At 43.9% G+C, this 25,864-nt stretch overlaps 1 protein-coding gene across 4 annotated transcripts in view; it reads left to right on the forward strand.

Moving 5' to 3' along the window:
- Window positions 1-25,864, forward strand: part of Fam13c (family with sequence similarity 13 member C) — a 95,585-nt gene that overhangs the window by 24,145 nt on the left and 45,576 nt on the right. For all 4 annotated transcript variants that reach the window (XM_057794371.1, XM_057794370.1, XM_057794368.1 and 1 more), the window contains 2 exons: window positions 8,289-8,407; window positions 21,977-22,040. In XM_057794371.1, coding sequence (XP_057650354.1) covers window positions 8,289-8,407; window positions 21,977-22,040 — 183 coding nt within the window. The remainder of the gene's footprint in view (window positions 1-8,288; window positions 8,408-21,976; window positions 22,041-25,864) is intronic.

The following is a 25,864-nucleotide window of genomic DNA, read 5'->3' on the forward strand; positions in this document are numbered from 1 at the left end:
CCTCATGGGGATTAAAGAAGATAATCTTTTAAAGCACCTACTGCAATGCATGGGACCTGGCAAGAGATCAATAGGTGTTAGAATATGAGCTAAGTACCGCTGGCTGTCACCTCCTAGTATATTGTCACTACAATGGGAATGGAAATGAAGATGCCTTTTCCTCTCAGGAAAACATTGGGTGTTCTGTGGCTGGGGTGACAAGGAATCCTCGGTTTGGGTAGGGTTGCTGCTTCTCTTAGTCAGTGCACATGCTCGTGGACCTGGTTGTAAAGCCAGGAAGTAACAAACACATGAAGTCAGAGTCCGCAGTCAGCAGTACTTCAGCTTGGGCCCTGCAGCTAAAGGCAACCTGGTATCAAAAGGTCTCACATGGAACTGAAGGGCTCTCAACCTGCTGTGGGATCACGAAGCTGTCTGCCTTGCCGGGGAAAACTGGTCCCTTAAGTTGTGGCTTTTGCATGGGTTAGCAAGCAGTAAATGGTGCTTTCAGCTATTGAGCTGGGACCTCTTTCTCCAACGACAGAGCTCTGTATGAAGTGATAGACGGCCATGGACATGGGGCCATGCGGGCGAGCTCACAAAGTTGACCCAAGTTGTACAGTAGGAGGTTTTAAGTGGAGAAGATGACAGGAAATGAGGTTTCTGAAGCTGAGGGAATATGCTGTGCATGAGGAGATGGCGGATGGCATGCCAAGCGGCCTCTTTACCCGTGGCACCTGGACTGTGTGTGTGTGGTCCATGGAAGAGAAGATGTGTGCATGAAGGTGGACCGGAGCAGTCTGTAGAGGCAGCACGGTGAAGCTGTAGGCTCCATTTCTCCTGCGTAGCTTTGGATATCCACCTGACAAAGCCAGCCATTATCTCAGGGAGACTCAATTAGGGAATTAACTCTGGCAGAATGGCTTGTGGGCATTTAATGGCAGCGGTGTGTGTGTGTGTGTGTGTGTGTGTGTGTATTTTCTTGATTGTTGATTGGTATGGGAGGGCTCAGCTCACTGTGGTGGTTCCATCTCTGAGCAGGTGGTCCAGGGGCACAGAGCAGGCTGAGCAGGGGCCACAGGGAAAAGGGCGATAGGCAACAGTCTTCATGGCTCCTGCCTTCGTGATTTTTTGCAAACATTCCCCTGCTAAGTTCTAACCAGAAGAGCTCAAACCTTACCATAAGAGGGATGACTTTGGAATCCCTCCAGAGAGAATATTTCTCTTCTACTTTGGCCACCATGCTTAAGAGCTCTGGATTTATGCTTAAGGGAATTTCTCATAGGGAAAAAGAGCAGCCCCCCCCCCCACACACACACACCGTGCATAGAAGAAAAGATCGATATTTGCTTTTCCATCCTCCCTATCAGAGCATGGGGCTTCCTGGATGTGGTGACCTGCTCCATTATCGACTAGAAAACGGACAGCTCAGAGAGTTCTGGGGTGGATCCTAGGCAGCAGGGCGTGAGAACTAGGTGGACTCAGTGGATATAGCAGGTGGCGTGAGCACTGTACGGTGTTGAAATAGCTACTTGCCAATCACATGATCTCATATTTTTTTTTGTTTGTTTTTTTCGAGACAGGGTTTCTCTGTGGCTTTGGTGCCTGTCCCGGAACTAGCTCTTGTAGACCAGGCTGGCCTCGAACTCCCAGAGATCTACCTGCCTCTGCCTCCCGAGTGCTGGGATTAAAGGTGTGCGCCACCACTGCCTGGCTATGATCTCATATTTTTAAAAAGATTTAAATAAAAGATTTAAATCTTTAATTAAATTAAAGATTTAAATTAAATTTTTAAAAAGATTTAAATACATATGAGTGTATGTTTTTGTACCACTTGTGTGTCTGGTGCCTGTGGAGGTCAGAGCAGTTTCAGATCCCTGAAACTTGGAGCTGTAGAGGAGTGTGAGATGCCATTGTGTGCTGAGACTTGAACCCAGATCATCAGAAAGAACAGTCGGTGCTCTAAACTGCTTCCCCCCCCCCAGGACTGACCTTATTATTGTCTCCATGTGTCTGCAGAATGTCGCAGCTAACCTTGGTCCCATAGTCGTATTGCCCATACTGTGCTTGAGTATTGTTGATGCTCTGGGTCACTCACCTGTCCTCGCCACACTGTTGACAGTACTGGATGGCGAGCTCCCTGCAGGCATTTGAAATTAAGACCAAATATTTAAACGATAAACATAGTTAGAAATCCAGGCTTCCATACAGCCGAGGAGATGGTCAGTTCCCTAATCCCAAGAGTTAGCGCAGCTAAGCCTAGGAGCCTCATCACCTTCCAGGGATTGGGGTCAATGGAGGTAAATTTCAGAACTCAACATTGCTTCTAGAGATACTAGAACAATTGGGGGAGCATCCACTTTATTTTTACTTTCAGTGACTGTGGGAGTTTGAGTAAGAACAGCTCTCATAGGCTTATATATTTGAAAGTTTAGTCCCTCACTGGTGGAACTCTTTGGAAGGTTTGGGAGGCGTGGCCTTGTTGGAGGAGGTGTGTCCCTGAAGGGGACTTTGAGGCTTCATGAGCTTATCATGCCAGGCCCAGTGTCTCTCTACCTGTAGCTTGTGACTCAAGTGTGAGCTCTCAGCCTCTGCTTCGGTGCCGTGTCTGTCTGTCTGCCTGCCTGCCTGCCTGGCTGCCACCATAGTCTCTGCTTTGATGATCATGGACTAAGCCTCTGATGCCATATGCAAGCCCCCAGTTAAATGTTCTTTTCTATGAGTGGCCTTGGTCATGGTGTGTCCTCACAGCAATAGAACACTAAATAAGACAGTTCCCTAGTATTTGACAGCGACAACTCCTCAATGGAGGAAAACTTTGATTCGTGGTTTTATTAACATTCTCCTCCTATGAACTCTCAGCCCTGTGAGCTTGGGCAGACCATCAGGGCAGTGGGACTATCATAGCAGCGGGGGCTAGAGATAGAGGCAGGGCTGCATTTCTTGGCAGACAGCAAGCACAGAAGATACAATAGGAAGGGGCCAGGAAATATACACCTGCAAGGTTCCCCATTACCAATCTCTGTCACCTAAATTCAATCTCTTGAATTGTCCATCACCTCCCAGAATAGCGCCACCTGCTGGACATAAAGTGTTCAGCACAAGAGTCTATGAGGGATATTTCTAGTTTTTTTTTTTTATCATTTCTTTCTTTAAATTTTATTTATTTATATTTTATGTATGACTTTTCTGCATGTCCACGTGCATACCAGAAGAGGGCATCAGGTCCTATTAGAGATGGTTTTGTGCCACCATGTGGGTGCTAGGAATTGAACTCAGGGCCTCAGGAAGAGCAGCCAGTGCTCTTAACCGCTGAGCCATCTCTCCAGCCCATATGAGGGATATTTCATATCCAGTCTGTAATACGGTGAGAAATGGCATCATTCCAAACCCCTCCGAAGGCAAGACATGGAAAGGTAAAGATTCCTGAGAAGAGGCCCCTAGACTGGGGATAGGCTTTTGTTGACAGACCCAAGGGAGCTGATTCTTGCCTCACAAACTCATTAAAGAGAAGACCTTAGCTCTTTTTTACACGCCCCCCTCCCCCCCTTCAGAGTCCCTGTGTCCTTCCCTCACAGGCTACAGAGACGGAGAACAGCTATGGAAACCAGGTACATCCCAATGATCTCATCCTTGACAACCACCGGGTCCTTAAGTGCAACCATGCTCACACGGGTGACATGGCACAGCCTCTCAGTTCTGTGGCAAGAAGATCACTGAGGAATGGTGGGAAGAACCCTGGATTTTACATTGAGGAGAGCAGGCTTAGGGTGTAGTCTCTGTAGCTCAGCCAAGTGATACTGTATGGTCCTGTTGTATTTTGAATCAAGTATTGAATTGACATTATTGTCTCTCTTAATGCGAACTATTTGAAATCATACAGCTTTCCTAAACTTAGTAACAAATTATATAATTTCAATGATTTGAGGCCTATTAAGTTATAAACTGTATTTATGTTATTGGAATGTTTCCGCTTCAGTGGATGAACAGAAATGCCTACTATCTGTCATGGGAATAGTCTTAAAAATACATAAATATCACTCATATTTTTCAAAGTCTTTTGGGATTCACCTTTTGTATAAAAGGTCATCATAACCAGGGTCTTTCATTTGTTTATTTTTCTCACAGTAGAGAACTGAGAGATTAAAACCCATGGCCAGATTTTAAATGAGGTAATGGAGGTGCTAAAGAGAGTCTTGCTTACTTGAGGAAGTCAGTGGGTGTCGTCAGTAGGTTCAGAAAGCAGGTTTGCACCCAGATAAAAGCTAGTCATGAGGGTGTGAGCCTGCAGCTTAGGTGCTGAGGGGTGGAGCTGAGAGGGTGAGGCCGAGGGCTTTCTCTATCTAGCCTCCTGGCTGAAATGATTTCACTGGGGTCAGTGAAATCTCCGGCTCAAAAATAAAGTGAGCAACCTAGAGGAACTCCCAGTGTCACTCTCTGACCACTGCACATGCATGCACAGCTGAGTATACCTGCATCTGTGCATGCACACACACACAAAGTAGACTCACTTAGAGGGTTTGGAGTTCATCTCCACACACACGCACGCACGCACGCACACACACAGAGTAGACTCACTTAGAAGGTTTGAAGTTCATCTCCTCACGCATGCACACTCACACACACACACATGCACACACAAAGTAGACTCACTGAGAAGGTTTGAGGTTCATCTCATACACACACACACACACACACACAATAGACTCACTTAGAAGGTTTGAGGTTCATCTGTCATGGCAAGGTTTTGATTTTTTCAGATGAAATTGGGGAGTGGGGTTGCTTTCTCTGGGTATGTCATACCAAGAAAATTTCTTCTGCTTTCTGTCATTCATCTGTCTCTCTTTCTAGGGCACACTCCACCGTTCTCAGTGCCAGCATTCACACAGCTCTCAGGGATCTACCCCTTTCTAGAATGGACCCAGAAATCTATGGGCACATTTTATATGACATTATTTCCCTCCCCCACCCCCGAATAGTTGCTGTTTTAGCAAATAGCTTTTTATCTAATAAAAAGGAGGTAGCCGTTTAATAAAAAGGAGGTAGTAAAAGTAAAGATTGTACTTTATGGTACAGGAAAGGTGGGATGTTGTACTTTTCTAATATTGTGTAACAAGCCCTGGGGTTAAAAGAACATCAATCAAGTATTACCTCTCATGATTTCCATGGGTCAAGAATACACCCAGAGCACAGTAGGGACCCTTGTCTTTGTTCTACGATGGATTACCACATCAGCTCTGCTGGGGCAGTTGGCCCATTGCAGGTCATTCTTTGCAAAGGTAATCAAGGGGAAGAAGGACTCAATTATATAATTAATGTTTTTATTATATATTATATGTTATATCATTAATATATATTAATGAGCAAGATGTTTGAGGCTTGCCATATGCTTTAGAGAAGGCAACATATGTCTTCTTTTTTAGGAGAGGTTACATTTCAGTTTCTGATATTAGGAATTTTTGGAAATCAGGGTTTGTGGGCATCTTTTGACTTTTGGGCCTAGCAAAGAGCTGCCTGTCATTTCTGTCCAACCTGATGCTATTACATCAGCGTCTGCTGTGCTTGTCAATCCTCAAGATTCTTTGTACTAGCATATTTTCATCCCCCCCCCATTCCCTAACGTCTTGAGGTTTGAATTCTCAGCATTGAATTCTCAGCAGACCAACATGGCATGCCGTGATGTCACCTTCTTCTCCATTTAGTCAGGGGGCTTTAATCTATCTGCAGCAGCCTCCAAATACTCCTTATATACCCCTTCCAGAGAAAAGAGCTCTTTCGGACTCTGAAGAGATAAGGGGAGCCCTTTCTCCAGCATCCCTTTTATCACCTCTGTGATAAACAGTCAGTGGATCAGACCCCAGGAGATCCTTCCCAGCCACTTGGAGGCTAAAGGAAGTAGATGAAATTCTGTTTTTGATGAAAAAAAAAAAAGCAAACTGTTCTTTCTCTAAAGGGTGAAGTTTTAATAAAATGATGACCTTTTGTAGAGATTGGAAGGAACATATTTAAGGCCTACAAGGCATCAGCGCTTCAAAATAGGTAGTTTAAGCCAACCATCATGGTAGAGGCATGTCATCCCAGCTCTTGGAGACGTAGGAGTGTTGTGTGAGCCCAGTCAAGTCTACACAGTAATTCTGTTCAGAACAACAAGAACAACAACAGCAAAGCAAAAAGATATTTAAGGTGTCTTTGATAGCCAGGTACTTGCATAGAAATTTTTGCCTACGAATCTGAAACAAGGGCGGCACAAAATACATTTGCTTCTGTCTGAGTCTCTCGGTACCAGTTCCAGGTCACAGAGGGCCTTTTTTGTCAGAGGAATTATATCTCGGCTGAGCGTTTCCTCCTGCTATTGGCCTCTAGTTGTTCGAAAGGCATGGGAAGATTCTAATCACATTTTAATGCCCCTGTGAGGTTGCAGAGGTGATCCCCATTTTGCAGACAAGGGACCCAGAGCCTAGATAGTTATGTAACTCAGCCTACGGTCAATCGCTTAGCTAGTAGCAAGCAGTGCTCTTTCTTGAAAACCTTTGTGTTTGGGAAGCTTTGCCAATATTTGAGTAGCCGTAGGCCTTTTTGTGAGCAGCTACCCAATCTGGAGAGTCAGTGAACACAAGGGGAACTTTTCCCTGGGAGGGGCTTCCCCCCTCTGGAGGTTTGGAAGAGTAAAGAAGGTAACTTGATTCTCTTCATTCATCCCTTTCCTTGGCCATCCCCCCTCTGTCCTACCCCCTTTATAGGATGACATTCATACATTTTTCCCATTAGAAGCTTCTGGTGACCATGTGGCCCCTCTCATATTTTGGAAAAATGACTTATAGGACACTTGACCTAGATAGCTCTAAACCCATTGCCCTTGAAGAGGTCCGATCTCTCTTGCCATTGAGTTATATTGCAGAGACAAATGCAGCCTCACCTTTTATCCCAAATAACTTGGCTGTACTTTGGTCATCTGGAATTCACTGAATGTTTATGTTTGTATTTTGTTCATTGGGTGCAGAGGAACTATTTTATTATGAGAGGGATTTGTCATAGGCTCGTTACAGCTTAGAGATGACAGGAATTCATCTGTGGGTCTTAGATCTTGCATTTCTTGCATGTCTGTGTTGTAGTCTGGGTGTATTCTTGTTATCTGCCACAGCCCAGCACTCAGAAGGGTTTTATATTATTGGATGACGACATTATGGGCACTCAGAGTTGGGTCTGTTCAAGTGCTGGGTAAGCCGATGGTGATAGTTACATGGGTGTCAGTGGAGAGAGAGTGGGCACACTTGGTACTGGGGTTTATAAAATGAGTGTGCCTTAGTGTTCAGGCTAGCTTAAACTTACCTCTTCATGCAGAAAGAACATCTTTCTGCTATAGAAAAATTGGAAAAATCCATATGGATCTCAAAGCAAAAATGACATCTCACAGATAATTACTGTTAAGATTTTTAGTTCAACCCATCCTAATCTGTTTATGTCTGTAAGCATTCATACGTTTTCTTCATAAAAATGACTATATTGTAAGTATCATTATACTAAATTTATAGCCACCTTTATGATGTATTCTATAATGTAATTAAAACTATTTGATTGAGTTTAGAGAGATGGCTCAGCAGTTAAGAGCACTTGTTGCATTTTCAGTGGACCTGGGTTTGGTTCCTAGCACCCACATGGTGGCTCACAGGCATCTGTAACTCCAGTCCTGGGGCATGCAACTCCTCTTCTGGCCTCTCTATGAGCACCCAGTATGCAGGAGGTGCCGTACAAGCATGTAGGCAAGACACTCATCAACATAAAAATACAGGAATCCTTAAAAAGCACATCTTATTAACATTTTAATAGTCTAGGCCTTTGTTTCAATGTGCACACATGAGTGCAGTCACCTATGGAACCTAGAAGTATTGACTCCCTCAGGGCCTGGAATTACTGAGGGTTCTGAGCTGCCAGGGTGGGTGCTGGGAACAAGCTCAGGTCCTCTGCAAGAATAGTACATGCTCTTAACTGTGTAAGCCATCTCTCTAGCCCTCTACAGTGTCATTTTCGATATGATAAAATTCATCTTTTTCTCCTCCTCCTCCTCCTCCTCTTCTTCTTTGATTTTTTATAACTGATATTCCTCACCCCCTTCTCTTATAATCTTGCACAGTCAACAGCCTGGGAGAAAGACATCTATTAAATTTGGCCATTGAGTTTTCTCCCTTCCCATCTGGAAGTCAGGAGAGAGTGGTGCCTGTAGTTGCCTCTTGCCCCGAGCTGAGCTCAGTCCGGAGGGAGTCCTAGGGAAGTGCTGCTGCAGGAAGCTCATTTGCCCTTTTGTCTTGTAGGACACCGAGCATGTGGTGCCCAGCCAGTCTGAGTGTCAGAGCAAAGCAGGAACGCCAGCTCATGAGAGCCCACAAAACAGCGTCTGCAAGTGCCAGGATACGGGGCGACTTCAACCGAGGTAAGTCTTTGTTTAGAAGTTCCCCTGCCCCTCTGGTTTGCTTCCCGATGTGCTAACCTGTACACTTGCCAATCACATGGGAGGCAAGGATTCCTGATTTTGTTGCCGTTCCTCACAGTGAGAGAAGCTGCTTACAAGGGTTTTTAAAGGAGAACCATTGCATTAAAGAGAAATGCACAGGGTCTTCCTCCTCTTCTGTTTGAAGATCCTAAGTCCTAAGACTCAGGGAGGGCAGGTCTGCATGTGGAGAAGAATTTGCTCTTCCCTTTGTTTCATGGCAGGGGAAATTACAACTCATTTGCCGTCTCTGATGCTGCTGACATGAGATGGTTGTATTCGAATTCCCATAGTGACAGCTGTTCTCACCTGAGGTCTCATTTGGTCTTTATGAGCTCAGAAAGCTGCCACTCACTCATAAAATCCATCGCATGGAAGACCCAAGGCTGAGGGACTTGAAGTCATTTGCCTGATCCTGCACAAATCCAAAGAGCTGAGCTGGAATGTCAGCCTCCCATGTGATCATGGCAGGACAAGTACATTCTCCGTGCTGAGCTGAGTGTCACTGGGTGACCTCAGTCCAGAAGCAGCCCAGGGCTGTCTTCGGACCCACTAGACCTCCTGGAGACAGCCCTGAATCCAGAGCCAGGATCTGGGTGGAAAAACGCCTGCAGAAGGTTGGCACGATGCTCGGACAGGAGCTTGGCCCGGCAGCTGTCTACGGAAAGTCTCTTCTAGAAATAAACAGAAGAAAGAATCCATCAGCTCTCTCGTATCAGCTGTCTTGTAGGACTCTGTGCTAGGATCACTGTAGCCCTTACTCAGGGAACAGGTGATGCTGAGCTTCTGAGAGTGACCTTTAGAATTTTGTTTTTGAAGGCAGTACAGTCTAAGTGGAACAAGGTCAGCAACCGCGGTCTGCGTGACACTTCTTTAGACTGTCCAACATACTAAATTTAGGAGCATGGAACCCCAGAGGGTGGGCGAGAGCTCCAAAGATGATGGTCTACTCTCCAAGGGGACTCACGGGCAGCTGTTCAACTCTCTTGTGGTTGGAATGTGGGAAGTCCCCCATGGATTCATATGTTTGAACACTTGGTACCTTTAGGATGTGGGATCTTGCTGAAGAAAGTGGGTCTGTACACTAAGGGCAGGTCTTAGAGCCTGTACCCTACTTCTGTTCTTCTATGTGACTTCCAATTGTGGATGTAGCATGGCTATCAGTTAAGTTCCTTTCACTGTGTTTTGCCCACCATGATGACCTTCACCCCTAAACAGTGCCCCAAAGCAAGGCTTCCTGCTCCACATTGCCTCTAGTAGGGATGCATTCTTCTTTAGCCATTGCCAACTTAGGGGATCAACTTAGTTTGAACTCAATGTTAGTTACTCACTGACAAGGCCTCTGTCCCTCCTGTTGGAGGCTTCATTGTTACAAACCTCAGTTCATCTGGCTTGACTCTGTTGTCGGGTGACCAGCTCCCCCATCCTCCCACCCCAACAGCCCAGCGAAGGCTGTTCTCAGCCAGAATGAGGTCAACCCGTTCCCATGCATATTTCAAAATAGGATAAAACAAACAAAATGAACCAAGCCCAAAGCTAAATCGTTTGTGCTTGCATATGGAACACGTGTGGTCCTTTGGGTGCAGGCATTTAGCAGAGACCGACGGGGAATGAGTATTAGCAGCTAAGCTTCTCCAGTTCAAAAAACTCAAAATTATTTTATGTTCTGTGTGTGGCTGGGATGCAAATGGGGATATTTTTACTGTGACTGGAAGATGAATGAGATTCTGTGGTGGTCATTTACACATGACTAGCTGAGAAACAAAAGTAGAGATCTGGATGGTTCCACGAAGAGCCATGTAGAGCAGTGGTTATTAAATGATTGGGGGTGGCGAGCTATGCTTTACTCTTACTCTCAGAGATTATGGTTAAAAAGAATGGTAGCCACTTACGTACATACGTGTAAGATGTTGGCATGCTCCCAGACTTTTTCTTGATTCCAAGAAAAAAAACGATATCAAGTGCCCAATAAGCTTTCCTTATTAAGGAAGACTCTGTCTTTTCCACTTAGCAACTCTCCATCGACCCCAAACACCTTGCCATGCATTCTTCCTTCTGGCATCCATGCCCCACTTCCACCTTTTCACTGGCTCTCCTTTCTGAGCTGGTGGCATTCCAGAGTGTTCTATGCCCTGCACTGCTGTCAGCAATCACTGGGTGTTGTGCTAAGTCACACGTCAGGAGCGATGTTATGCCAGTTAAGCTGAGTCCTGTTGGGTTTCTTAGCTAAATGAGGCTGGTAACCTTCAACTATGGAGTTATTTATCACAACCATGGTGGTGTAACCCAGGGACATTGTAGTGGAACTTCTAAAAACCTCAGAATATTGCAGGGATCATGAAATGTGATGAGTGGGTGAAATGAGATCTGTGGCTAAACATATCTTTGAGTCAGGCAACCCATATTTTCTCATAACAGTTCCTGTCTGTGTTAATCCCAGCACGTGGCTATACTCAGACATATGTTAATAGAGTTGTGGTCATCACCATCATGAGCATCTCCTCCTCCTCCTCCTCCTTCTTCTTCTCTCCTCCTCCTTCTCCCCCTTCTTCTCCTTCTCACTTAAAATGTGATTTTTTCTTTTTAAAAGATGACCATTTTTTTTAGTTAGTATACAAAAGTGACTAAATGGGTTTTATTATGGCATTATTATTCCTGTGTATCATCCTAATAATTTGGTCATATTTTCTCCTCTACAGTACCACTTCTGCCAGCCCCCATTGCGCCTTCCTCCTTGTAATAGTCCCTTCTGGTTTTATGTTGTACATGTGTTTAAGTCTTGATTCCACATGGAAAGATAATGGGATAGTTTGTCTTTCTTCCTGCCATGTCATAGTTAGCACTTGGGGAAAGGGAACCTCAACTGAGAAATGGCTTCCACTGGAATTGTCTAGGGGCATGTCTGTGGGGACATTCTCTTGATTGGCCTGGGCCCTCCCACATCAGTTAGCACAGTGGGCTGTAGCTTCCTTAGGCAGGGGGACCTAGGCTATTTAAGAAAGATAATTTAGTTCCTGCCTCCAGGATTCTGCTTTGAGTACCTGCCTTGACTTCTCTTGATAGAAATGTATAAGCCAACTGAGCCCTTTCTTCTTGTGTTGCTTTAGGTCATGGTGTTTAACACTGTACCAAAAAGCAATAGGGCATCTAATATCCTCTCTTGTTCTCCCTTTAAATCCCTTCTTTTCACTAATAGTTCCCTCTACTCTGCCATATGTATGTATGTGTGTACATAGAGATGCCATGTGTGTATATATGTATTTGAATCTAGACTCTGTATGAAAGAAAACATGATTTTGTCTGAGTCTGGCTTATTTTGCTTGACATGATCTTCAGTTTCATTTGTTTTCCTTTTCTTTATGTCTGGATAAAGTTGAATATGTTCTGCATTTTTCTTTGTCATTCGTCAACTGATAGCATCCAGGCTGCTTCTCTTCCTAAGCTATTGAAAATAGTGAGGCAATAATCATAGATATGCAAGTATCTCTGTGGTATGCAGACTTCATCTAGTCCTTTCGGTGTATTTCCGGGAGTGGTATAGGTGTTTGTTTTATTTTAGGTTTGTGAGAAACCGCCACTCTAATTTCCATAGTGGCTGCACTGGTTTACATTATGGCTGGTAGTGTGTGAGTTTCTCTCTCCCCACATCCTCGTCGGCAAGTGCACATGTACATGTATGCGTGTGTATGTGTGCAAAGGTCCAGAAGAGGCCAGAAGACAGAGAGCTGAAATTAAAGGCATTTGTGAGAGGCCTCACATGGGTGTTGTTAACCAAACTCGGGTCCCCTGCAAGAGCAAGCAGACTCTGCTAACTGCCGAGCCAACTCTCCAGGCTGAATCATTTGTTTTCTTGATTGCAGTCTTTGTGACTGGAATGAGGTGAATCTCAATGTAGTGTTCATTTGCATTCCCTGCTGCCTACGGGTGTTGAATGTTTTCCATATGTTTACTGGTCATTTGTGTTCTCTTGAGAACTACCTAGTCAACTTATCCCCCGTTTATTAATGAAATGTTTTAGGTTTTTTTTTTTGTATTTAAATTTTACTTCTTCATTTACTCCAGATATTAATGCTCTGTCATATATATTGTTGGTAAAGATCTTCTCTTATCATGTCAGTTCTCTTTTCACTTTGGTGTACAGAAGGTTTTTGATTTTGTAGAATCCCATAATTTCATTGTAATTGTTTCCCAAGGTATCAGTCCTGTTCAGAAACTCCTCAACCTGGGCTTATATCATGAAGGGATTTCCAGGATAGCTTCAGAGCTGCAAGTCTTAAATTAAGATCTTTGATTTAGAATTTTATTTTTGTATTGAGCAAGAAGGATGGTTCTGGTTTCATTCTCTGGCATGTGGATATCCAGTTTCTCCTGCACTGTGTATTAAAGAGGCGGTATTTTCCCCCAATGTATGCTTTGACAGTGTTCTTGAAAAGTAGGTGGCCATAGCTGAGTGCATTTATTCCCGCACCTTTTATTCTTATAGTCTACATGTCTTGATTTTTTGGTGCTAGTCCTGTTTTGTTGTTATTATTACAAAGGTTTGTGGTATGATCTGATTTCCTTCTCTGGTGTTGTGATACTAAGTAGCCCCAGTAGAGTCTTGATGGAGATACGATTTAGTAAAGGGGTATGCCAGACTCTGGTCGGGGTCAGAAATGACTGAAGTCAGGATGAAATCTCAACAGGTGTAAAAGGCTACTTTCTTGGAGGTGGAAGAAAAGTAAAATAATAAATGTAGCAAGGGACTGAAGAGCTTTCTGTTACTAGGGCCTCTTAGGGGTCATTCATGTTTGGGGTGAGTGTGAAGGGTACTCCTCAGGAAATGAATCAGTCCTTGTAGATGTGTGGCGTCCTGGAGCTGATGGGGATCAAGAGTAGATACTATATCTGCACCCCGATGTTTTATACATGATGCTTGTACCTGCGGCTCCAATAATTAGGAGCCTTTTTCTAGGTGAGCTGTGGAGGAGCTTCAGGGAGACCTAGGAATAGTTTTGCTAAAATTTGGATGTCTGTTGGTTTTCTTGGTTTTCCCATGTCAGTGTAACACATAATCATAAACATGTGTCCTAAGACAACCCTGGTCTTATAGGTCAAGGTGTGGTGGGGACTGTGCCCTGTGTGAGTGCACTGAAGGGAGGGGCAGGGTAGCATGTAGGGTGCAGAAATAGACAGAAGCCAAGAATATCTTGAGGGAATTGTTCTGCCTACCATTTTTCTGTTTATTTACTATGGGAGGCAGAGGCAGGCGGATCTCTGGGAGTTCGAGGCCAGCCTGGTCTACAAGAGCTAGTTCCAGGCCAGGCTCCAAAGCTACAGAGAAACCCTGTCTTGAAAATCCAAAACCAAAAAAAAAAAAAAAAAAAAGGAACAATTCCTAAAATCTGTGTCAGGTGGAACTTGTGAAATTTTGAAGCCATTCTCTCAATCTCCCCTTTTTGTAGGTTTCCCATGGCTGTCTGGAATGTTCTCCTAGCCACCTCAGATCTCCTCACTGCACTTGGTCCTCTGCCCTCCCCAACCCCATCCTACATCCCTCAGCAGTGCAGTGTGGGATCCTATTTGGATGTGTAGTGCGGACACACGTTTGGCTCCTATAGTATTGTAAAAGATTGTGAGTCCATATTGAAAAACCTAGGGTTTTTCAGCTGTTTGCAAACAGCCAAGAATGGGGCTGCCTGGGCCTTACCTATCACCAGGAGATAGTGAGCAGGCACCCAGGAGCAGAGTTCCTTTTTGCTGAACCCTTCCCATTTACTTAATCTGCTACCTAGCATTTGATTTGTAATGCCTCCCTCAATCCTTCTCGTCCTGGCAGCTGCTCATCCTGGGAGCTCTGGCTGCAGGCAGCTTACTGCTGATATAGTACATACAGACCAGTAGTGTCTTAACGCCCCCTTGCCTAGTTGACAGTTTACATGTTAACAGGGGCTCTTGGTGCCACTGAGTGTTTTGCATGTGTTTGGATACTCCGGATGCCCGTTGGTGCCCGGTACTTAATGAGACTGTACAACTAGAGAACTGCTTTCTCCTGGAACTGGAAAATCTACCAATGACTGAATACAAATCTGCTTTTCTAGTTTGGAACCCAGGGAGGCTGTGGCTTGCTCAGGTTCTCACTCCCATGGGGCCCAGGGCCAAGACAAGAACCATAAATCAGTTTAGAGCAACTTCATGAATATGCATCCATTTGACTGATTTCTATTGCTGAAGCCCACACCCGTCTCATAGTCCCTCAGCGATGAGAAAAGGAAGATTTCATGAATGTCAGAGAGTGCTAACTGGGGGGGGGGAGTTCTTCCTTAGCTAAGTAAACTTACTTTGGAGAGTGATTAGCTCACCAGTATTTAAAATAATGCATTAAAATTTATGACAGAATTAAACCTTTGGTGTCATAAAAGACCTCCTCTGTATAAACAGGAGCTGTGTCTCAGCCGCTTAGCTGCTAATCAGGCTGCTGGTTACGCTGGCAGCTCACTGGCTTCTTCATCTGCCTGGCCCTGCTTTTAGAGGACCCCCGAGCAAAAATAATGGCCTTTGATGGCTTTCACTGTTTCTGTGTTTGTGATCCTTCAGATGAAAGGAAAAGCTCACTGCTTTGTTGCTTTATGGAGAGAGGAAGTTTTCTTGGCAGCTACTTTTCCTTGGGGGAATAAATCCTTTTATCTTTTGTTTTGAGACTGTGTGTGTGTGTGTGTGTGTGTGTGTGTGTGTGTGAATAGCTAATTGTTTTTTTTTAATTTAAAAAATTTTAAATAGAAGTGAGCAGAATCCTAATGAGTTCTGCTTGAAGGGAAAAGGACAGTTGAGAATAGAACTTTCTAGTAATACAAAGGATGCCACCCCCAGCATGGACTGTCCCAGGGCAGGAGGGCTACGCATAACCATTTGCTCTTCCTAATTGGTGAGCTCCTGGGGGCTTTGTCTGGTGTCTTGTGAGGAGGGCAAATGAAGTAGAAATGACAGATAGCTGATCTTGCCGACCTGTTGAGACTCCCTGCTACACACTTGGGTCACAAATGGCTTCTCTGAGTATGTTGCATTCAGCAAGCCCCCCATCCACTGCCTTTCCCACTTTCTTCCTCTCCTATGAACATGGAACAATTAGTAAGATGAGAACATTTGAATTCAGAAATTCATGATTGGGGCTGGAGTGATGGCTCAGCAGTTAAGAGCACTGACTGCTCTTCCAAAGGACCTGGGTATAGTTCCCAGCACTCACATGGTGGCTCACAACTGTCTGTAATTTCAGTTCCAGGGGACCTGACGCCGTCATATGTTGTAGGAGGATGCTTGTTTGTTCCCGGCCGCTCAGCCACAAAATAACCACACAGAAACCATATTATTTGCAATACTGTTTGGCCAATAGCTTAAGCGCATTTCTGGCTAACTCATATCTTAAATTGACCCACCTTCATTAATCTGTGTATAGCCACGAGGCTGTAGCTTACTGGGTAAAGTTCTGGTGTCTGTCTCTGGCTACATGGCTTCTCTCTGACTCTGCCTCCTTTCTCCCAGCATTCGGTTTAGTTTTCCCCACCTAATTAAGTTCCTCCTTGCTATCGGCCAAAGCAGTTTCTTTATTCATTAACCAATAAAAGCAACACATAGACAGAAGGACTTCCTACATCATCTCCCTTTTTCTGTTTAAGTAAAAAGGAAGGTTTTAACTTTAACATAGAAAAATTTCATATAGCAAAACAGGTATCAAGCAAGAATTACAGTTATAATATTTATATTTACTTTATCTTTTATCATAAGTAAGGACTTTTGGGATGCCAGTTAAGATGAAAATTTTTTGACTTCTAATTTCCTATGTGTGGGTGTCAGTCTGTGATAATTTCAAACTCGAGGTCTTTAAAGTTGAAACCTGTGCTATTTGCTCTTCATTATTTAGATCAGAAGTTTATAAAGAACTGATAAGAAAACCTGGAGAAATGGCTCAACAGTTAAGAGTGCTTGCTGCTCTTGCAAAAGACCAAATTTAGGTTTAAGTTCCCATGTTGGGCAGCTCACAACTGCCTGTAACTCCAATTCCAGAGGACTTGATGTCAACTCTCTGTGGCCCCTGCATTTATGTTTACACGCCCCCAAACAGAATACATAGAGTTAAGAAGAGACAAGTGAGAGAATGTCTTTGGTATGTTCTAAACATAGAGAAAGGCTCTTTATAATGCTGGTGCCAAGGGTGGTGATTGTTGCTAATATAATAGAGCTGGCGTTTCCTGGCATTTTGTCTGTGTCTGCATATAGAGCTATTGTATAATATGAAGAATGTTTTGCTTGGGGTTGCCCTCTTGGGATGTACCTTTTGTTTTCAAAAGAGTTCCAGGAAATGACAGTCATAGCACCAGTATACATTCCTGCATCCCAAGTGCTGCTTCCTAATACAGAGATTTACTTAAGTCAGTGGCATCCTGTAAATCCATAAATCTTGAGAAGAGATCTGAGGTCAGCCCTGCTCAGCCCTAAGACCGTATTCGCTATGAGACATTCTGAACAGTTAGATGCTTAGCTTCTCTGTCTGCCCAGGTTCTTTGAATTATGGATTAGTCAGGTGCTGGCTGGTCCTTAGTCTTCTCAAGGAAGACATGCACTTGCTTGTGGAAGTGAGGGTCACTGCAGCCTGCAGGTTTTGCTGGTGTGCCTTGGGGAGAGGAAGGGACCTGGGTTGTGCACACTTGACAATTGATCAGAATTGACATATGTGCAGGACTCTGAGATGAATACTTGGTTATCAAATATATGCATACCTCCTGTTCTGTATCCTGCGCTGGGATTGGTGGCAAGGACAAATGTTGAACAAAACTCATGATTCCTGCCCCACAGAGCTTACCATCAAAAATAATTGACTACTAAATGATTGTGAAGATATGGAATCATGAATTGGGGAGTTTCCTATGTCTACACAACAAGTTGTATAAAATGAAGACACATTTGGGAGAGGCATGCATGATATCTAAAGGATAAATGAGTTCATTCAGAGACCAAGAGGATTGGGAAGGAGCATGGTAGGCACAAGGACATCCTGCCTGAAGGCATGAGCTTGGAAGGAGCTCAGTGAGTGTGCGGAGCTGGAAGGATGCCAGCACAGATGGGGCCCAGCATGAGTGGAGGGTGAAGGCATGCGCCAGGGTTCACTCCTTCCGATGTCATAAGACAGTATGAAACTGGGGAGTGGGAGAACTTGGAAGTCTTCACACTGTTAGAGGATGGCCCTTTACTCTTCCTGCTCATGTTGTCTAACTCATTAAACAACCACCGGCGAATCCTTAGTAGACCATCTCAGGAATGTACTCTGCAGTGAACCGAGAGCAGTGGGTGGTCAGATCTTGTGTGTGGAGTGCTCTGGGGAAGAAAGGGTAGGGGGACCAGAAGGAGACCCCTGTTACTCCAGTGAGAGATGATAGTAGCTTTGCTTAGATGGCAGTAGAGGTGGGGAGTGTGGAGAGGAGGGGACAGATAAACAGGTCATTTGTGGTAAGAAATTGAAGCACTAGTCACCTACTGACTGTTGGGCTTGAGCGAGATATAGTTTAGGGGACTTCAGCTTCTGCCAGCCACTGGCTCGATGGAAGCTTTTCATTGATTGAGACAGGGTTCTCCCATTTACTAATTAAAGTTAAAATGTTGATTTGAGACTAAAATCCGGAGTTAAAACACAGCCCTTATTTCACAAACGATTGCATCCTGTGGTTTGGCATTGTCTTGGGGCCAAGAAAAATATTTTAATGCTTAATTGGTTTTGCTGTTTTGAATTCCTGTACACCTTCCCAGAGGGGCCCAGCCCTGCAGCCTGACTCAGCTCGTGTTTCAGGGATCCAGCAAAATGGGAATGCCAATTTTTATTGCTGCCCTTCAGTGGGCTGCCCACATGCTCACAAGTGCAGATTCTGGGCAGAAACCGTTTTAATATCAGCCCATAATTACTTTTGCATTTCTCTATTGAAGAGTGATTTTGAGTATTGGTATTTTTATTTGCTGTTTCATGGTGATAGAGGTGTTGTAGGTGTTGATGGCAGACACATGGCAATAGTGACAATGCAGTAGAAACAGTGGTGATATCGCTCATCATGATGACTCAGGTACCGCTTGTGGTGGTATTGATGTCTGGGTGATGGTGGGATGTATCGCTTGTGAGATATTAGAGGTGGTGTTGAAGGTGTTGCTTGGGATGCTCTTAGTGAAGATGCTCTCTGTAATGGCAATGCTGCTGATGGTGGTAAAGATGCTCGTGGTGGCAATGATGTTGCGAGTGGAAGTGCTGCAACCACAGTGATGGTATCTGTAACGATGAGGCATCAGGATTGAGGACCACTGTTGGGCTCTTAGGAGTACATGCTGCATGACCAAGGGCCTACACCTGGGCTAGGAATCAAAGTTGTGATGGAGTTTGCAGAGTGTTCTGTATTGCTCGTCTTTGCCTTCCGGAAGCATGGGTTTGATGGAGGCATGAAGCCATTTGCCTGTAGTTGTGATGGAGGGAAGTGGTAACGGAATGGAGAGTTTCAGTGTGGAGCAGGTATCATGTATTGGCAGGATTGTACGTGGTTGGATCATTGTCTTACGGGTATGAGGGAGGGGGAATTGAATGCAGTGGCATTCTTGTTTCCTCAGCTACTACTGAGGTTTTCCAACAAAACTCCTGTTTCTTTCTCCTCTTCACCATGACCTTTAATGCTCTTAACTCAGGCTGTCTTTCTCCTTGTCTCTGGGTGATTGGCACTTTCTGGCTGTGGACACTTGGCCCGATCTTCTGCAAGTCCTGGTTTCTGTGTCTTGTTTTCCTTTTCTCCTTAGATTCTGGCATCTGGTGAGTGATAGGTTATTGTTGGCTTATTTAGTTTTTATGTCCTCTCTCCTTTCATGAAAATACAGGTTCCAAGGCTGGAAAGATAGCTTGACAGTTGAGAACACTGGTTGCTCTTTCAGAGGACCCGGTTTGATTCCTAGCACCCACATGACAGCTAGCAACCAGTAACTCCAGCCCCAGGGGATCTGTTGCCCTTTTCTGGCCTCTCTGGGCACTGGGCACACATGTAATAACACAGACACACATGCAGGCAAAACATAAAAATAGAAATAAATCTTAGAAAGGAAATGCAGATTCTCTAGAAGTGGACTTTTTATGCACTGCCCAGCACTTGATCTAGATTATGCCACATAATTGATGCTTAATAAATCCTTATTGAATAAATAATAAAATTATTTAAGTACCCTTCCGGCTATTGGCTTAGTGGGTGTGTGCTAATCTCTTGGGGATTAAATGAAGTCATTTGATTAAACTACCTGGCATGTCCAGCCAGATACATGAAGGCTGGTGACATCTTGGACTCCTCTTGAGACTTTTCTTTCTTAAAACTTCTTTGTCTTTGGCAGCTACGGAACAAGTCCTGGTTAACTTCCTGTGTCCTTATAATGCTTCTCCATTTTCCTCATGACTTTCTGTTTTTATTTCTTCATCAGGTCCAGGATCCAAACCCCAGGGCCTTTCACTTGCCATGCAAGGGCTCTGCCAATGAGCTAAAGCCCAACCCCTATGGCTCGTCTGTCTTTCGTCTTCTACCTGGCTAGCCTAGAGAGGATTGTAATAGCTACCTCATAGGATATGAAGGGTTGTTTGTAAATGATGCTTACTGTTAATGCCAGCTGTGTTAGAACAACGCAGGGAGTCTAGAAGCACATAAAACGCCGCACTAGAATCATTGTATAATTATGGTGACTAATGGCATATTTTAATAATAATCCCAGTTTTGTTAAGATGAAAGATAAACCATTATCCATGTCAGATGACTCACAGCTGCCTGTAGCTGCAGCCCCAGAGGTGACAACAGTGTCTTCTGTCCCCTATGCACCCTGCATTCACATGCACATTCCCATAATCAGGCACATGTACCCATGATTTAAAATAAATCTTTAAAAAAACACCATTCTCCTGCTTTCCTTGGTTTACAGCAACTGTGGAAGTGTAGTTTGAGAACCACTGTAGATGACAAAAAATTTAGAACCCATTTAACATTTTGAAATGAAGGGATGGCTTAATCCCTGTCCCAAAGAGTCATTTTGTTAGCTTGCCATATTGGTGGCTCAGGGGATTGAAGGATAAGCGGCAGGCGAACCTAAGGTCCTCCTTACTCTCTGCTCACTGCAGCTGCCCGTGCTTGACCTGGTGACTGGGAACCCGAGTCTTCTCTGGTGACTATAGGAGGAAGATGCTGGCCCTGTGTGGATGACGTGTGCGTTCTCACTGTGCCCTCCACAGTCTGTGATTTGCCACTGCTTTATTTGACATTAGGAGTCAATTGTTTGCACTGTTAGCCCAACTTGTGGCCAGATTAAAAAAAAAAATCTCACCTATTACCTGAAGAAATTAGGCCTACAGTGTTGCTTACTGTACCTTTCTGAGTGAGTAATGACAAGCTGAACTCATTAACCTTGGTATCCGTCCAGAAAATGTTTTGTCTTTGGTATTCAGATTGACTTGGTTTGCTAGCTATAAATGACTGTGTCCTCAAATAGTCTTTTTAGAATAAGTAATTTATGGACTAAACATCTTATGCCATATTCATTAAGACAGTTGGCCTTCTAATAAGGACTATAATATGTTTGTTTATATAATGACATAGGAACTCTTGTAGAAAATCTTGTAGAATGCAGCATAGCATATGCCATTGGGCATAGGATTGGACAAGCCTGGATTTGGACCTGAGCATCTTAACAGGATACAGTTTCTTGTTTTGTTTTTTAAACCAAAAACAAGGGGATCAAAGGCGTATGCCTTGCTTTGGGACCTTTTTTTTTTTTTTTTTTTTTTTTTTTTTTTTTTTTTTTTTTTTTTTTTTTTTTTGTCTTGGGAGATATTTAGTGGCAGAACCCAGCTTCATTATCTAGCCCAGCAATGACTATGGCATTTGTTGTAAAAATCAAGCGACAGGAAAAAACCTTTGCGAGTGTGTGTACATGTGGTGTTTATGTGTGTGTGTGTGAGAGAGAGTACAGACACTAGGTTGCACATGTGGAGGTCAAAGGGCAACCATGGGTCTGGGTTTGTTTCTTCAACTTATTACAGAGGTCTCTTGTTAGCTACTGGATATGCCAGGAAAAGGAGGGCAAGAAGGCCTGTTCAGGGAAGGGGTATGTCAGCCAAACGCACGATTGCATGACTAGAGTCAGTTGTGTGTGGATCTGGGTAAAGCATTCCAGACCCAGGATGGCTAGAGGTGCAGGGTTTGAAATAGACTAGGGACCGTATGCTCAGGAAACAGGGATGGCCTGGGTGATGGAGAAGTGGGGTCAGAGAGACAGTGGAGAGCGTTAGGGTCAGGGAGGCTGGCAGGGCTCAGATACTCTGTGTTCCGGACCACTGAAGGAGCCTGATGTCACCCTTCAGCAGGTAGAGTGCCACTTGGGATTTCCAACAGGAACATGGTCGTATCTGTAGCAGCCAACTTCGAACGTGAGTTGTTGAAATGGTTCCTTCAAATAGACATAATTTTCCTTTGTATTTTGTAGAGTAGACCAGAGGGCTGCCGTTTGGCCAAAGGATGCTTTTGGAACTCAGCAGGACTTCCATGAGGTAGGTGGAATCATCGCGACTGATGTAAACATGAGCTAGCCAGTCTCAGCGTTGCCTACTCCCTGTCAGAGCATTAGAAAATCTTTCCAGGGAAAACTTTCAATCCTGTTGCTCTTAAGTGAACTTCTACATCATGGTGATGAGATGTTACTTCACTAAATGTTCTTCCTGGTGTTGGGGCGAGCAAGCTTAAAATAGCATTTTTGAGAATGCTCACCACACCTTGAACCTTACCCAAGTCCAGGTTGCTCTTCTTTCTATACTTTCCAGCTTTGCTTTGGGGTTATATAACCAGGGCTATGATAATTAAAATTTGTACAGCTTTTTTTTTCTTAATTGAATTTTAGCTGGATTCCCCTTTCCCTGCTTCCCACTGAGTGGTGTTTGCAACCTCAGACATAGTTGGGCTTACTATTTCATTTCCCTGAGCATAATAAAATCTGATGTTTTCTTCATTCACTTTGAGATATGGGAGCCATATCTAAATAGCATCTCATTACACTGTATGTTAGGTAGCTAGCTTGTTCTAGAGTTCCTTTGAAATATGTAATTGAATTGTAATATCAAAAATCAGTATGATTCAATTAGAGTACCTTCTGCTTTGAATGCCTTGGCTTCAGACCCTGATTTGAAATCCTCATATGGTCTCTCTTGTCCTCATGGAGTTGGAGCCGTGGGTGGTATGTGGTGTCGCCAATAAGGGTCATAGCAGAGAAACTAAGTAGACCTGATACTCAGATGCCCAGAAGAGAAAGGAACAGCTTCAGGCAGATGGTTAATTCAGCATTTTGAAGATATGTCTCTCTTCCTACCCTTAGTTTTTTGACCCCATAAAAGGCATTTAAATATTTAGGTGGTTTTTGTTTTCCTTTCTTGAATAATAATAATATACAATGTTGCTATAATTATATTGATTATAATATATTATTATAATTATATCATATTAATTATGTTATATTAATAATAGATACTATTATATAATATTGTTATAATTCATCATCATCATCATCATTATTATAGAATTTGATAGAAATCCATGACTAAAGGTAAGCCAGGTGTCTGGTTAAGCCAATTTAAATGGCTAAATCCATAAGAAATATCATAAATATAACACAAACGGGAACGCAGAAGTCTATAATTTTGTGTGTGTGCAGACACAGCCTTCAGACTGTGCATGACTCACAGTGGAAACAGTTGGGAGTTTTAAGGAAACGGGCTATCCATGAACCCGAATCAGCACACACAGCTCTCCTCCCTTTGTGCTGTATGTGATGCTGTAACAGATTGTTCTGCTGCTCATGACTGGAAGGGTGATGTGGGGAAGAGCTTCCCAGGCTCTAGGAGAAGCTGATTCTTGAGACTGGAAGCTACAGGACTGCTGAAATGGGGCTTGAGCCATTGCTGAAAGCTCTGCTTCAAAACCTGCTCTCCTCCACTGCATCGCGTCTGCAGACAGCATGAACGGTGCATGGCCTGGGACGCCTGAGCGGAGACCTGTGCCAACTGCAGGCTAAGGTGGCTCCACTGGGCCTGATGTAGGAACACAGGACATGAGTGCTCAGCGTGGTTTTGTTCTGTTCCATGGGGCCGGCTGTGTGTTTGGGCTCACGTTCTTCCAGGAAGGTTGTGCTGCGATGGATGTATGTGTAGGCTCACATTCTCCCAGGCAGGTTGTGCTGTGATGAAAATTTGGGACATGGAAAGAGAATGTAGAGAAGTTAGGAGTGAGAGCAGCAGAGGTAAGGTTAATACCTTGGTGTGAGGGATGGTGTGGTCACACTCACTGCTGGAAACATCCCAGAGAGTGAAAATCTAAAATGTGTGTTAAACTTAACAGAACACTCAACTCCTTAACGAAAGAACCCTTTTATATTTCTCTAAGTGATGATCCTATGGTACACACACACACACACACACGGAATATTGTTTTGATGAATGTAGGATGTACATACAGAAAAGTATTCCTAGGAGGTGGATGATCAATCTCACTTTTCTCCATCAGTCTGGAGGGTCTTGTTTTCCACCTTGGATCTTTTGCTAGGATTCTGGTCTCTATTCTATGCTCTTCAGGTGCCTCTGGAGCTGTGAATCGGCACTCACTTGCCTGTGTGTCTGCCTTTCACCTGAGCTGTCTGGTCCCACCCTTTAAGATACCCAGACTAGAAACCAGTGTGCTTCTCATCCATTTACATCTTCTGTCTGGGCTGTTCTGTCATATCCATAATATGAATTGATCCCTGATCCAAAAAGCACTTCAAAGCTAGAATGAGGAAAAACAATGGTTTTTCACTCTCTGTACCTCATAAATTCCACTTCTGATTTCAATTGCCATGAGGAAACTAACAGGTTGATAAAGGAACCTAAGGGAACCCCGCTCCACCAAGCAACCATGCCATGTTGGACTTTTGAGAGATGGTTAGCCGGTTCTAGAATAGTACTCATGTACTATTGACAGAAGATGGCCCCTCTCTGTAGTATTAGGTTAACTTCTTTGTTTAGCATGCTGCTTCAGGTGAGGAATACACAGATTGGTGGTGAAGAGAGGGGATCAACCAACTAGCAACCTGGAGCAGCTGCGTCAACCCTGGTGACCCACTGGGTGGCAGATGTCACAGCTCTTACCCAAACCCCAGACTGCACATCACAGAATATGAGATAGTTTGCATTTGGGATCTGTCAGCCTGGACAGGAGAGGGATGGGACATTTCATATGCAAGCAACAGCAGAATACCATTGTAATTTCCAGAATTCATCTATGTGATAAGATAAAGGTGAACATGAAACCAATACTCAGTGATCTGATATCAATATAAAGCTTAACTCTAAGCCTATGTAATTGTGCAAAGGTGATATGTTTTTAAGTACTCACAAAAACATCAACATGCAATGTTACTCCTCCCTTCACGTAGCGCTGTTGCTGAGTCTCTGTTGACTTATGTTGGTGGTTGTAATTCAGCGTTATATGCCTTGTTTCTCCGGTATAAAGATACCTTACTACTTGGATTTTGTTAAAAGCGGAGCAGTGGGACACTGGAGTACTGTTTTTGGTCTTTGCATGTGTCTATGTATGTGACACTGTGAAGAGGGCATGCATGTGTATTAGCATCTACGATGTATGTTAGAGGTATTTTGGCACCAGGCCACGCGGACCTAGAGAAGATACAGTTATCTCTTGATATCCTTCTGGGATTGGCTTCAGAGCCGCCTCCCCCCGCCCCGCCCGCCTGCCCGCCCGCTGCCCAGTTAAAAATTCACGGATTACCAACCCCTTGTGTAAAATGGTGTGGTATTCATGAGCAACCTCCGCACGGCTCCTCGTGTGCTTTATATTGTCATTAGATTGCTTATTACCTGATACAAGATACATCCTGAGTAAATAATTGTTATCCTGCGTTGTGAAAGTAATAACAGGTTCTGTGCAGCAAATATAGACAGTTTAAAAATTATATTGTTAACCTGTGGTGGGTTGAATTCATGGATGCAAAAAAAACCCCACAAATTTGGAAGACTGTCTTTACGGTTGGATTGAAATGTCTTTCTCCTTCCAAATTGCTTTGATTCGGAGAAAATAGCCTGTGAAAAACTTGGAGACTCCTGTGCTGGCTGAGAAGTGCTCCCTCTGTTAGAATACTCAGCTGCGTTTCAATTTAAGTGAACACCCAGCCTATCACACTGGGTCTTAGTTCAGTTTCTGTTGACGAGTATTTTGAAGTATCAGAGATTCTTTTCAGGTGGCAAAAGGTCAACGATTTCAGGCTTTAATAACAACAGTATTTTAATGATGACATATCTAACATTTGGGACTGGGACGGGCTTCATGCTTG

This window comes from Chionomys nivalis, chromosome 19, assembly GCF_950005125.1.
Source record: "Chionomys nivalis chromosome 19, mChiNiv1.1, whole genome shotgun sequence".
Taxonomy (NCBI): domain Eukaryota; kingdom Metazoa; phylum Chordata; class Mammalia; order Rodentia; family Cricetidae; genus Chionomys; species Chionomys nivalis.